Below are 12,439 nucleotides of genomic sequence, written 5' to 3' on the forward strand. Positions count from 1 at the left end.
AATCAGCAGCCCTCCTCTTTCCGGGATTTGGGTTGCGGTTACTGTTGTTTGGTGAAAACAAAGCTGTAGGGCCCCTTATCCAGACTGCGTTTACTTGTGGGCTGTTTATTTTTGTGTGTGTGAATAATTTATAGGGTCTCTGTTTTAATTGAATGTCCACTGCTTTCTCCCTCTTAGAACCTAAAAACAATTTAATGTGAAAACACATATGAAAAGTAAAAAATTCCAGTAAAAATGTCCAGTCTTTTTCTGCAATTGCTAGCTCAAGCTCAGATTTTTTTTCCCCTTTACAGTACAATAGGTTTTACATTTGTCTTCAAAGCTGCATTTTATGTAAAGGCTTCTTTTGACCCATTTAAGTGTTTGATCTTAAAGAAAATCAGACCTGTGGATGTGGCACACCAAGAAATGGATGTCCTACCCCTGATAAAATGGCTAGTGCAACTGTTTGTCCAGATTCCACTAATCATGAACTAGCTCTCCTGCTACCACATTTCTGTATAGTCTATTTGCGATCAAATGCCAAGGGGAAGGGGGGAAAGGCATGTAACTTCAAATTAAAAGAAAAAAGTCTGAGTCGAAGAACTTGCGAAGCCTAGTGTTTATGCCCTAAACAAGGGGCAGTTAGAAAGCTTTTTTATTTTCTTAAAGAACAAAAGAAAAAGAAACATCAAAGATATGTTAAAACATATTTGAAAACCTTATTAGTACTGATGTTCTTAAAATTATCTTCAAGTAGAAAATAAATATTCTTTCTATTTTTTTAGAAAGAAGGAAAAGGGCACGCAAACCTAATTCAGTAGAAAATTAGGAGGTTGACTAAACATACCCATTAATTTTCCTTTTAAGTGGGTTTTGGTTTGAAATATAAAACCTCAAACCACCATTAGAAAAACAACGTGGAAAATCTGCTTTAATCTACCCCAATGAAATTATACACAAAGAAGCCAATACTATTTCATGATTTCCCTGAGATCGCCAATATTGATCGAGAGAAGGGGGAGCTACGGTGGGAGAGAGGGAGAGAAAGGGAGGAGGGAGGGAGGGAGCTAGGCAGCGAGAATATGCAACTCACCTTTCAACTCCCCAGTACTTGACTGCTCCCAGGCACACCGAAATGCAATTCCTAGGATATTTATCTTGATAGCCTGGTAAATGAGTTTTATCATTTTGAAAAATTATTGAAATGGCAATTTGTATATTTAGTTTTCTGTATAGAGGCACTGCCTATCAATGCCCAAGCCTGGGGTCACTGGTCTTTGAGGCTGAAGCCAGGGCATGCCAGACAGACTCCTTCCCCCCACCTTGCACTCTTATTGCCTTTTGTTCAATTCAGTGTATTTTTCAAATAATAACTGTTTCAAATTATTCCAAGTGTCCAGCTGCCATATATAAGGTGGGGTGTGGGGAGAGAGACAGTAGGAGAGGGTGAGAGGGAGAGAAAAGTCAGAGAAACAGAAAACTGAATTATTTCACCGGTCTAGTTTTGTGACATTACAGAGGTGAGCATCCAGAAAAATGTGTCCACAGTCCACTTTCCTACCCAGGCTTTGATATTACAGAAAAGCAGCTATTTGAAATAATGATTGGTAAGGTATTGTCCGGAGCTCAATAGTAGACCTGTGAGTAACATCACTGTACATTTCATGTGACAGGATGGTGTGGGATGGAGTGGACTTGGGAGGCTCTGTAGCTAGAAGAGAGGAGAGCAGCCCTAAAAGGTCAGGGAGACGAAGAAGTATTTTCAACCCTTTCTCAAGCTCCTGGAAGGCACATACAGTATTCCAGACTGTGTCCTTGTTTTCCTAGCAAGTTTTCTCTAACAGCTGGAAGTGGTTGGAGGGGGCTGTCTTAAGGAGACCCCCTGCTCTTCTTTTTGACAGCTGATCAAAAGAAAATAGGTCACGCTTCTCAAACTTATGTCCACCCTGTCCTTAATTACTGTCTCTTTAAACAAAGGCAACATCTGCGCAACCTCAGCTAGCTTGAATCTTCAGGAGGCAAACAGAGCCGCAACCTGCTTTGGAAGAATCTGCTACTTTTAAGGCTTTCAGTGTCCGGTGGCTCTGTCTTCAACCACCCCTCTCCACGCTCCCACCCAGGTTGCAGAAACCTCCACCTTCTCTCGACCCCACTCCGGGGTTACTGAATAACGGAAATTCTAGGTAAAAGAAGGTGTACTTTTTAAAGCTGCGGCTTGAGAGCGTTCTAGAACTTGCCGGGGTTCTTTTGGTCTTTTCAGAAACAAGGTTTGGATATGCCAATGTCTGTCAAGGCTTCATGGCATCTACCACAGCCCTAATCCGGGGTGTTCCTCTCCCGGGATTCGAGAGAAGTGTGTGTGCGCGCGCGTGTGTGTGTTTGGTTGGGGAAAGATCCACGGGTGTCGTCCCAGACGGTTTACATACTCCCTGCCCCTGGAGAAGTTTGCTCACTTTAGGCAGCGGCAGCAATCTTGCCGCAACACCCACCCCCCACCCTCTCCCACCCCCACACCACCACCGCCAATTCTTAAAATTAACAAGTCTCTAATGAGGCAAGCATTTGGTCACATTGAAACCGAAGCTCTTGGAGTTCTAGCTTTGTTTTGCAATCTAGCAGGGCCCTTCTGAAGCCTCATAACAGGGAGATTTATGGGCTCGCCAGATAATTAAATGATATTATTGTGTTAACTTTGCATGCACGACCACGGGCCGAGCCGCCTGTGGGCTTGCTGCGTCCGCCTGCCGCAGCTCTCGGGCGGCGAGGGCGCAGGAGTTCCTCTCGGGCGGCAGACGGAGCACGCCCCAGTCTCGGGAATTTGCCCTGCATTAGAATACCTCGGCGCCTGCATTTTAAAATGCTAAAAACTACTGGCTCTCTGCTAGGGACGCTTGGGAAGTGGCTTGCTGAGACCTGTGTTTGTTTTTACACCAGCAAGTAGCGGAGTCCTTTCCTCCCAGCTTTCGAGCCTCGAAAAAAAGCTCTGGGGTGAAACGAAGGGAACTAAAGCAAGGCCCTTTTCCCCCAAATCGCAGCTGTTGGTGGGGGGGCAGGGGGGAGACACAGCGCGACATTTTTAACATCATTTCTGTCCCCCGCTCGCACTCTTGCCGCTCTCTTCCTCTTCTACCCCTTCTTCCCCTCCCTCCCTCTCTTTGACGTTTGATTCCAGTGGCAGAGGAGAAAAAAAGACAGAGCCGTCAGCCAAACCTGAAACGCGCAGCCCCGCCTCCTCCTAAGCCATTGGTAGATGTGCGCAGGAGGCCCGCCCCCCAGGCCAGCCGTGGCCTTGGAGTGGCTGTCGGCGGCGCTCATCGGGCGCTGCCCCGCCCCGGGTCCGGGAGGGTAGGTTGGCTGCCCGGGCCAGCGGCAGAGCCCTTCTGGACAGCTCCCGCTCACCCAAACAGAAGCCGTCCGCACCGGAGCGGGCTGGAACATGGCTAGGCTGCGCGCCGGCCCGAGCGGCGGGGCTCGGTGATCCCTCCCTCCCTCCCCGCCCCCTCTCCTCTCCCGCACGCACGCCCCGTCCGCCCCCACCCCGCCCCCACCCCGGGCGCGCCCGCCCGCAGCCCGGGGCGCACACCGCACGCACGCTCCCCCTCCACACACTCACGCAGTCTCGTGCCCTCCCCTGCTCCCGCGGCGGAGCTCCGCCACGCGCGCCTTGCCAGCCCGCCGGCCGCCCCCGCCGCCCCCGTGCCCCGATGGACTGAATGAAGGCTGCCTACACCGCCTATCGATGCCTCACCAAAGAACTAGAAGGCTGCGCCATGAACCCGGAGCTGACAATGGAAAGTCTGGGCACTTTACACGGGCCGGCCGGCGGCGGCAGCGGCGGGGGCGGAGGCGGGGGCGGCGGGGGCGGCGGCGGGGGCCCGGGCCATGAGCAGGAGCTGCTGGCCAGCCCCAGTCCCCACCACGCGGGCCGCGGCGCTGCCGGCTCACTGCGGGGCCCGCCGCCGCCGCCAACGGCTCACCAGGAGCTGGGCACGGCGGCAGCGGCAGCGGCGGCGGCGTCGCGCTCGGCCATGGTCACTAGCATGGCCTCGATCCTGGACGGCGGCGACTACCGGCCCGAGCTCTCTATCCCGCTCCATCACGCCATGAGCATGTCCTGCGACTCGTCCCCACCCGGGATGGGCATGAGCAACACCTACACCACGTTGACGCCGCTCCAGCCGCTGCCGCCCATCTCCACCGTGTCGGACAAGTTCCACCACCCGCACCCTCACCACCACCACCCCCACCACCATCACCACCACCACCACCACCAGCGCCTGTCGGGCAACGTCAGCGGCAGCTTCACCCTCATGCGCGATGAACGCGGGCTCCCGGCCATGAACAACCTCTACAGCCCCTACAAGGAGATGCCGGGCATGAGCCAGAGCCTGTCCCCGCTGGGCGCCACACCGTTGGGCAACGGGCTGGGTGGCCTCCACAACGCGCAGCAGAGCCTGCCCAACTACGGGCCGCCGGGCCACGACAAAATGCTCAGCCCCAACTTCGACGCGCACCACACTGCCATGCTGACCCGCGGTGAGCAGCACCTGTCCCGGGGCCTGGGCACCCCGCCCGCGGCCATGATGTCGCACCTCAATGGCCTGCACCACCCGGGTCACGCTCAGTCCCACGGGCCAGTGCTGGCACCCAGCCGCGAACGTCCACCCTCGTCCTCGTCGGGCTCGCAGGTGGCCACATCTGGCCAGCTGGAGGAGATCAACACCAAAGAGGTGGCCCAGCGCATCACCGCCGAGCTGAAGCGCTACAGCATTCCGCAGGCGATCTTCGCGCAGAGGGTGCTGTGCCGGTCTCAGGGGACTCTCTCCGACCTGCTCCGGAACCCAAAGCCGTGGAGTAAACTCAAATCTGGCAGGGAGACCTTCCGCAGGATGTGGAAGTGGCTGCAGGAGCCGGAGTTCCAGCGCATGTCCGCCTTACGCCTGGCAGGTAAGCCCAGAGAGTCGCCTGGAGCCACGCTGCTGGGGAGAGGACTCCGGGGTGCTTGTGGCCGCGGGTCAGCGCACCTAGCACTTCTCCGGGTTCTCTCTGCTATCCCCTACACACTTCCTGTTCTTGACTTTATTCCTTGTTCCATTTCCTCTTTCTCTCTTCCTCCTCTTCTTTCTGCTCTCCCTTCTTCTGTTTTTCTTCTTTTCCTTCCTCCTTGTCTACAGCTTTGATCTACCTACTCCCCCCTACACACACACACACACACACACACACACACACACACACACACATGTTTCATTTGCCTCCCTCAATGTGTCGATTTTGCCCTCTCTTTCCGAGGCGAGATGGAGTGCCCGGTATCCACTAGGAGCCCTCTTTTTCCAGGACTCACGGAGACCAGGTATTGCCCTTGTTCAAAACCCTGTGCACTTGAACACTTGCTTAAACAATACATTTCAGTTTTCCAAACTGCTTAGTAGATTGAGGGGCTTTGCTCTTCAGAAGAGAAAGAGATCTCTCTGTTCTCCTACCCACCATATCAGGCAAACTTCTTTGATTATTGGCATGAGTCACACACAGCCTTGCCTGCACTGGGAACTGGTGGCTCGCTAGACTGTAACAGCGCTTCCTGAGCCCTTCGTCGGCCTTGGCGTTGGCGCAGGGACTTTCTGACCCAAAGAACCGACTTGGGCTAGCTCCCATGTCACTGTCCACAGCGAGGGGAGGGTGCAAGGATGAGAGTCTGGACTGCCACATTAACCTCTGGGAGAATGGGGGAAGAGAAACTAAGAATGGAGAGCGCTGTGCCTCACTTGCCAGCCACCCTTGCCCCGCTCCTAGCGTTTGCTGGGATTTGCCGAGGTTTGGCTGGGCTTGGAGAGAGGTTAGGCGCTCTCAGGGAAGAGGTGCTGAGAAATTAAGATGCAGGTTAGTTAATGCATCTTGGCCGCGGGCTACAGGCTCCGCCTTTGCATTAAGCGGACGCTGATTGTGCGCGTCGCGCCACGGCGGGGAGGGCTGACGACCAGCGGGAGGGGACGAGTTGATGCGCTGGTTACATTGTTCTGGAGCTGCCTTGGCTCTTTGTGCCTCCTCTAGCGGCGGAGCCGCGAGGTACAGCCCTCTATTGTTCTAGGAGCACAGACACCTCCTGCGTGGGCGGCGGGAGCTGTAGAGAAAAACGCAGCAGTGGCTGCGCCTTTCTTGCAGTTGCGCGCTTTTGTGCGCACAGAGCCAGCGAGGTGCGCGTGGCAATTGCGCTGTCCTTGGGATCCAGCCGCGGGCCCATAGGGTCTAAGTGTCCAGGCACCCCACTGGGGCGGACGCACTGTACCATACTGCAAACAGGGTTGGACAGCTTCTCTTGGACTGGAGCTATCTCTCGGGGCCCGCGGGCCATCAGGGGGATAAGTCGTAGTGGCAGTGATTTCCATAGGCCGGGACAGTGGGACTCACGCGGTTCTGTGGGTTCTGAGCTGGCCGCACACAACGCGCTTCCGGAGGGGAAAGCACGGCTTCCTCTCCCACGCCCCGGGCTTTCCTCGCACCGCCCAGCCTGGCTTATGGGGTTTACTCTACCGACACCGGACTGGCCTGGGGGACATGACAGACAGCATTTTCACCCAGGCTTGGGGAGGAGGCGTTTCCGATCTGACCACCTCAGCCTTTGCCTCCAGCGGCCCCACGGTGATGATCTGAGAAGATAAAAAGAAAACTAGCTTTGCCGGAAAGAGCTTTGTCAAATCGGGGAACTCCAAGTACTTTTGCTTGCATTTAGATGTCTACTTTATCTCTCTCCTTTAGCTTAGTCTTCATCCTCTCCTACAGTTTTCTCTGATTTGCTCTTGGTTCCTAGCAAAGATTAAGCAGTGAATAGATAGTAGGGGTGAGATATAAATTGGAGGTTTACTGACAATTCCCAACAGTGTGGTTCCCTTTTGTCTTAGTCCCCCCCCCCCCCCCCCCAGTCTCTCTTCTGAGAGCTCTAGCACGTGCTAGCTTCCTGGACATAGGCGGCCAGAAGGAACTTGGCAGCTGGTCTTTGGGGGGTACAGTTAAAGGCTGGATGACAGCTATTCCATTCCAGCCCATCTCAGAGCGCTGTCGCCCCCTCACGCCTGTGGAGCAAAGGACAAAGCTAAAAAAAAAAATTTAAAAAAAGCAAAGCACTGCCTTCCTGCCTATGTATGTGAAGGTGGTGTGTCAAGTCATGTTTTACTGTTAGCTCTCTGAAATGACCCCAAGCTTGCTGAGTTGAAGGATAAGTGTGGCAATTCTGCGGGAACCCCACCATTGAGAGTCCCAGGATGACTCCTCTGGGGCTTTTAGGAGGAGCCCCGAAACTGCTTCTGAAACTGCCACCTTCAGAGAGTGGGAAATTCCTCCTGAATGCTTCTAGCATTCAAATTTGGTGTGTCTGTTTTATTACCCCAAGTTGAAAAGGGACAAGAGCTTTAGCCTTTTTATCTGGTCATTCTATCGGCAACTACAAGCATGTTGAGTGGTCATTATTACATAGAAGGCTTTTCAGTTTGGGGTCAGTAGATCAGTCTCTTCAGACACTGACACAGAAGCTGGGTTGGTAAGTAGGTATTATATACTCCGGAGCACGAGGGGACTGGAGCAAATGGAGAAGAAAAGCTGAGGCCTTCTCCGCCAGGAATATTGATCGATTGGAATCGTCCCACACTGCTGGGCTCGGGTTCCAGGGGTTAAACAATCCTAGTAGCTCCACGGGGCTGCTGGGCCTTGTCTCCCAGCCCTGTGCCTAGAAGTGGTGCCATCCCCCCCCCCACACACTCCCGCTCCAGACAAGGCTCGCTCTATCTATCTATCTATCTATCTATCTATCTATCTATCTTTTAGTTTCCTTTTCTCTTCTCATTTTGGGCCCCTCTGGGTCTTGCCAGAGGCCCAAGCAGACAGGGTTTTGAGGGACTTAAGAATTAAGATGTCTGATTTGGACCATCGCCTGCAAACCTCACCCTTAGGTGAAGCACACCGTCACAACAGAAGCAGGTGCTTCTCCCCCTGCCCACCTCCTGGGTGTATACACAGCTCAAGGTAGCATTTCCAGAGGGAAGGGAGGAGACGTCAGGAAACTCAGATTGCCCCAGCACCAGGCTTTAGAGAAATGGACTCCAAGTGCGAGATTTTGTTTGGAAAGGGTGGCAGAGGCAGCAACTGCCCCCAGCTGGGCCTCTTCAGGGGTTTCCCAAGGCTGGCTCCTGCAGGGCAGTTTTTATGAATTGTGGCAGAGGCTGGGAGGACACACTCCCACGGGTTCAAGAACCGACACTCTCCAGCTTGCCCAAGAAAAGCCTAAACCAGCAGTTCTCAACCTGTGGGTCGCGACCCCTTTGGGGGTCGAACGACCCTTTCACAGGGGTCGCCTAAGACCATCGGAAAACACATATATAATTGCATATTGTTTTTATGATTAATCACTATGCTTTAATTATGTTCAATTTGTAACAATGAAATTGGGGGTCACCACAACATGAGGAACTGTATTAAAGGGTCTCGGCATTAGGAAGGTTGAGAACCACTGCTCTAAACCAAGGCACAAACAGGAACAAAGAGGGAGAGAACCCAGACAAGAGCCTCGGTGCCCCACCGAGGAAAAACCGAGGCCCTCAGTGCGGGGAGTGTTGCCTCCAACGCCCAGAAGACAAAGCAGAGCCCTCAGCCCTTGACAACATACCCTGTAACCTGGGCTCCCGGGTGGTCTGCTAGGAATCTGCCTCCAGTCCCAGCGGTGGACAGATTCCGGCCCTCTTCGGGCAGCAACTCCCAGTGGCCAATCTGGAGCCAACGCTGTTCCCCGCAGCAGAGGGCTCTTAACCAACCCGACCAGATGCCGCCGGGGCCACCTGAGGCTGCAGCAGTGAGCATGGCAGGGCACCAACTGTGTGCTCGTCTGCTTCTGAGCGGGGCAGGGAGGAGGGTGTCTTAGGGTACACCTCCTACAGGCACCTCCTAAATCAAGGGGAAGGAGTGGGGACTTCATTCGCAGACCTCTCCCCACTCCACACCCCCCACCCCAAGGCTCCCTGCCCACCTCAGCCCAGCTCTCTACATTTAGTTCGGGATCGTGGCCAAGAGGCCACAGGCAACCAGGTCGGTAGGGAACACGCGATATTTTCGCCTGCTGGATGGTGGGATTAATAATTAAAAAGCTCTCGCTACTGTCCTTGCTTGGTCAAGCCCCGAGTGCGGGTAGAACACCTCCCCAACACGCATTAGGGTGGACGGGAGCGGCCCCAGGAGGCGGGATGTGAGGAGGGTAGCGAAGCCGCGCGAGAGACGCAGTCCAGGCCAGCCGGCGCCCTGGACGAGAGAGGCTGCGCATTTATTTTTATTCCAGGCTTTCCACTGTGTGGTTATGTCACTTTCTCAAACAAATGTGTATATGGAGGGAGATCGATGCTGATAATGTTTAGAAGATTAAAAGAGCATTAATGCTGGCAACAATAACGTAAACGTGTGGACCCAGATTTCATTGATCTGGAACCTGATCCGGCGCGTTTCCAGTAAGCCCGACCGTTCCCAGCAGAGCGCTCGCCCCGGCTCACGCGCTCCCTGCCGTGCTGCTGCCCCAGCTCCAGGCGGGTTCTCCCGTCTGCCTGCAGCTCCTCCCCGGAGCGGCCCCAGATACCCGAGGCTTTCTCTGGTCGCAGGACTGCCCGCCTACTTCCCCAGCTCCCCTGCGCGCACACACCGCTTCCTGCGTTTTCTGCGCTCCCGCTCCCGCCACTGGCTCTGCAGGTGGCTGTGTGTGGGCTTTGCACCAGGCCCTCCCAGCTTCCTTGTCCTGGAGGAGTCCTCTCCTCCTCCCCCAGGCCCCTACATCTGCTCCAGCAGGGCCCGGGGCAACTTCGTTCCTCCATTGGAACCATCTAGGAAATTCAGTCACCCCCTTCATATGCGGGAATAACCAAACCCTACTTTGCAAACGTCTCTAAAGCTGCCTGCTAACCCCGCAGCTTCCGGATCCGTGGATCCCCTCTCATCCTTGACTGTTCTCATTAAAGGAGAGAGCTCATTCGCATTAAATGTCCCCGTTCGCAGGCTTTGCACAGATGCATTAGTTGGACAGTTAAACGCAGCCTGATGACAAAGGCCTGGGCTTCATCCCTCAGAAATGTCTGCTCTGCAGCAGGCCAATTAGACCAACCTGGGAAGAGTCTTGTTTCCTACCCGGGCTGGGGCGGGAAGGTAGAAACCAGACTGGAAGACCTCTCCACCATGCCCTCCTCTTCCCTCCAGCGGGAGAGAACTGGGGCTCTCCTCTAGCCAGGCAGGGAGGTTTGCCCTGGGTAACCGGTCCTGGCCAGAAAAGAAAGACCATCTGAGCTGTTCCTTCCTGCCCACACCCTGCCAACGGCTCCCTTGCCAAACTGTGGATTATTCTCCCAGAAAGAACAGTAAAGGTGAATTTGACTAGAAAACAGGAAAGAGGTGAGATAGAGTGAGGGTGAGACGAGAGCTTAATTGTTCTGGTTTCTTGAAATTATAACTCCAATTGGAGAAAGCTAAGCTTTTCCTTTCAGAGAAGGTCTCAATCCAGAAGGAAAGGAATTTTCTTTCCTTCTCCAAGAATGAAATGAGAAAAAGGAGGAAGGAAAGGAGGGTGGGGGAGAATTGTTCTGCTTGGAGTTGTGACAAAGGATCAATGGGTTTTTCTTTCTGTCCTCCCCTCACGAGGGTCATCTTCCCACCAGTAGCATCTGTTTAAGAAGGGAGCTTCGATATAGCTTCTTGATTCCTAGTCAGAATGTGCCCTTACCCCGCTCCTGAAAACTACTGTGAACTAGGTCAGGTGATCCGTGATCAGATACAGAAACTGAAGGTAGGTGCTTTCCTTCGGTTAGGCAGACAATTGCCCCTCCCCACATGCCCCACAATAAGGATCCCTATGTTCTCCTTCTCTGAGGGTTGAATGGCATTTTGGAGAGTGGGATCTTAGACTCTCCCCGACCCCCATCTTAGAATCGCAAAACAGGCTGAGAATCCTGGTGAGTGGTGAGGGTGGTGCAGAGGGGAAACTGATTCCCCCAGATTCTCTGTGTCACCAAGAGGAGACTGCCCCACTCCCCTCTTGAGCCAGGTCTGCACGGAGGCAACAGGGACCTGCCCCTCATGGCTTACCTTCCCCAGCTCCAGGCCTGAACCCTGAGAGATGGAGAACCTGCTTCTCCTGCTGTTTCAACCCCAAACATCACTTTAGGGTCACCTGTGGGTTTTCTCGCCATTAGAACCTTTTTCTAAAGGAAGATTAGAGGAAGAGGTTTGAGGCGTTCTCAGGAAGAAAGTACTGCGCCCTACATGCTATGGCTGGTGATTGTGGTGGCAGACACTGTGTCAGGAAAAGTGGTATCATGGAGGGAGACTCCCTGGAGAAATGAAATTCTCAGAGGAGAAGCAGAAAGATTTAGTTCCTGGGTTCCTGCCAAAGGAAGGGAAATGAGGAGGGAATTAAATAGAAATAATTGTCTGGATAAAGGGCCCTGGGGGAAAGGGTGAATATTGAGGCACCCTGGGCATTAAAGTTCAAAGACCCTCTGAATTATGTTCACCCCTGACCACTCACAGACCCTTGTTTTTCCTGACCTGGGGAAAAGTATCCCCATCCAGGGGGATACATTTTTTGTGGGGAGAGACCACGATGAGGAAGCCCAATGGGGCCATTTATGCTGTCAGGTGCAGAGCCTGCTGAAGATGGGCTGGGGGGGGGGGGCATCATCACCCCTCATCACCCAATCTGCCCCCCTAATCCACTTCAGTGACTTTGGGAAAGGCTTTTTTTTATTTCCATGTCTCAAGATAAAGACTGAAAATAAACATGCACAGGTTTTTGAAGGGACAGGAAGGGAGGAGGAGGTAGGGAAGATGATTGAGTAAGTCAGCCCACCTGGTGCCTGCAAAGGTGTAGATAGGCAATGCATAGAGGCAGGCTGCAGGGCGGGCAGATAGAGTCTCACTTGAGGGGCAGGGTTCCTAGAAGCTGTGGACATTTGTTGTGAAAAACTGCCCATGCAAATTTTCCCAGAGGGAAGGGAGACTGGGCCCTCCACCTTGACGCCTCTCTCGCCATTTGAAGATCCATTACTCTTCTGTAGAAAGCAGACTTTGTTTGGGTTGGAAGCACACCTCCAATGTAATTTAATCAGCATTGGACTTTGGCTCATGTAATCAAATATACATATACTTTCTCCTGCAGGAAGAAAAATAATTTCTCTGTAACTGCTATTGACTTGAAGTCATGTAATCTCTGGAAAACATCACATTTTTAAAGGGAAAGGTAAAATTAAGGGGAAAAGAATCCAGTTTTAGTGGTTTGCCTTGTCATTGCTGAGAGAGCCAGTTACCACCTAAGAAAGGGCAGAAAGAGCATTCCAGAGCTCACATACTTGTGCTGCTGCAATTGTAGATATTTCACTTCAGATTCCTGTGTTGTCAGCCTCCCACATTTATTTTTGTAGGAAACAAGGTTGACTAGCTCACC

The 12,439-nt window shown here is 53.2% G+C and overlaps 1 protein-coding gene across 1 annotated transcript in view; it reads left to right on the forward strand.

Annotated features, from left to right (window-relative positions):
• The first annotated feature begins 3,363 nt into the window (after positions 1 to 3,363).
• Positions 3,364 to 12,439, forward strand: part of ONECUT2 (one cut homeobox 2) — a 67,217-nt gene continuing 58,141 nt past the window's right edge. Inside the window, exon 1 of the mRNA XM_059706188.1 lies at positions 3,364 to 4,929. Coding sequence (XP_059562171.1) covers positions 3,696 to 4,929 — 1,234 coding nt within the window. The 5' untranslated portion in view covers positions 3,364 to 3,695. The remainder of the gene's footprint in view (positions 4,930 to 12,439) is intronic.

The sequence above is a fragment of the Myotis daubentonii genome, chromosome 8, assembly GCF_963259705.1.
Source record: "Myotis daubentonii chromosome 8, mMyoDau2.1, whole genome shotgun sequence".
Taxonomy (NCBI): Eukaryota; Metazoa; Chordata; class Mammalia; order Chiroptera; family Vespertilionidae; genus Myotis; species Myotis daubentonii.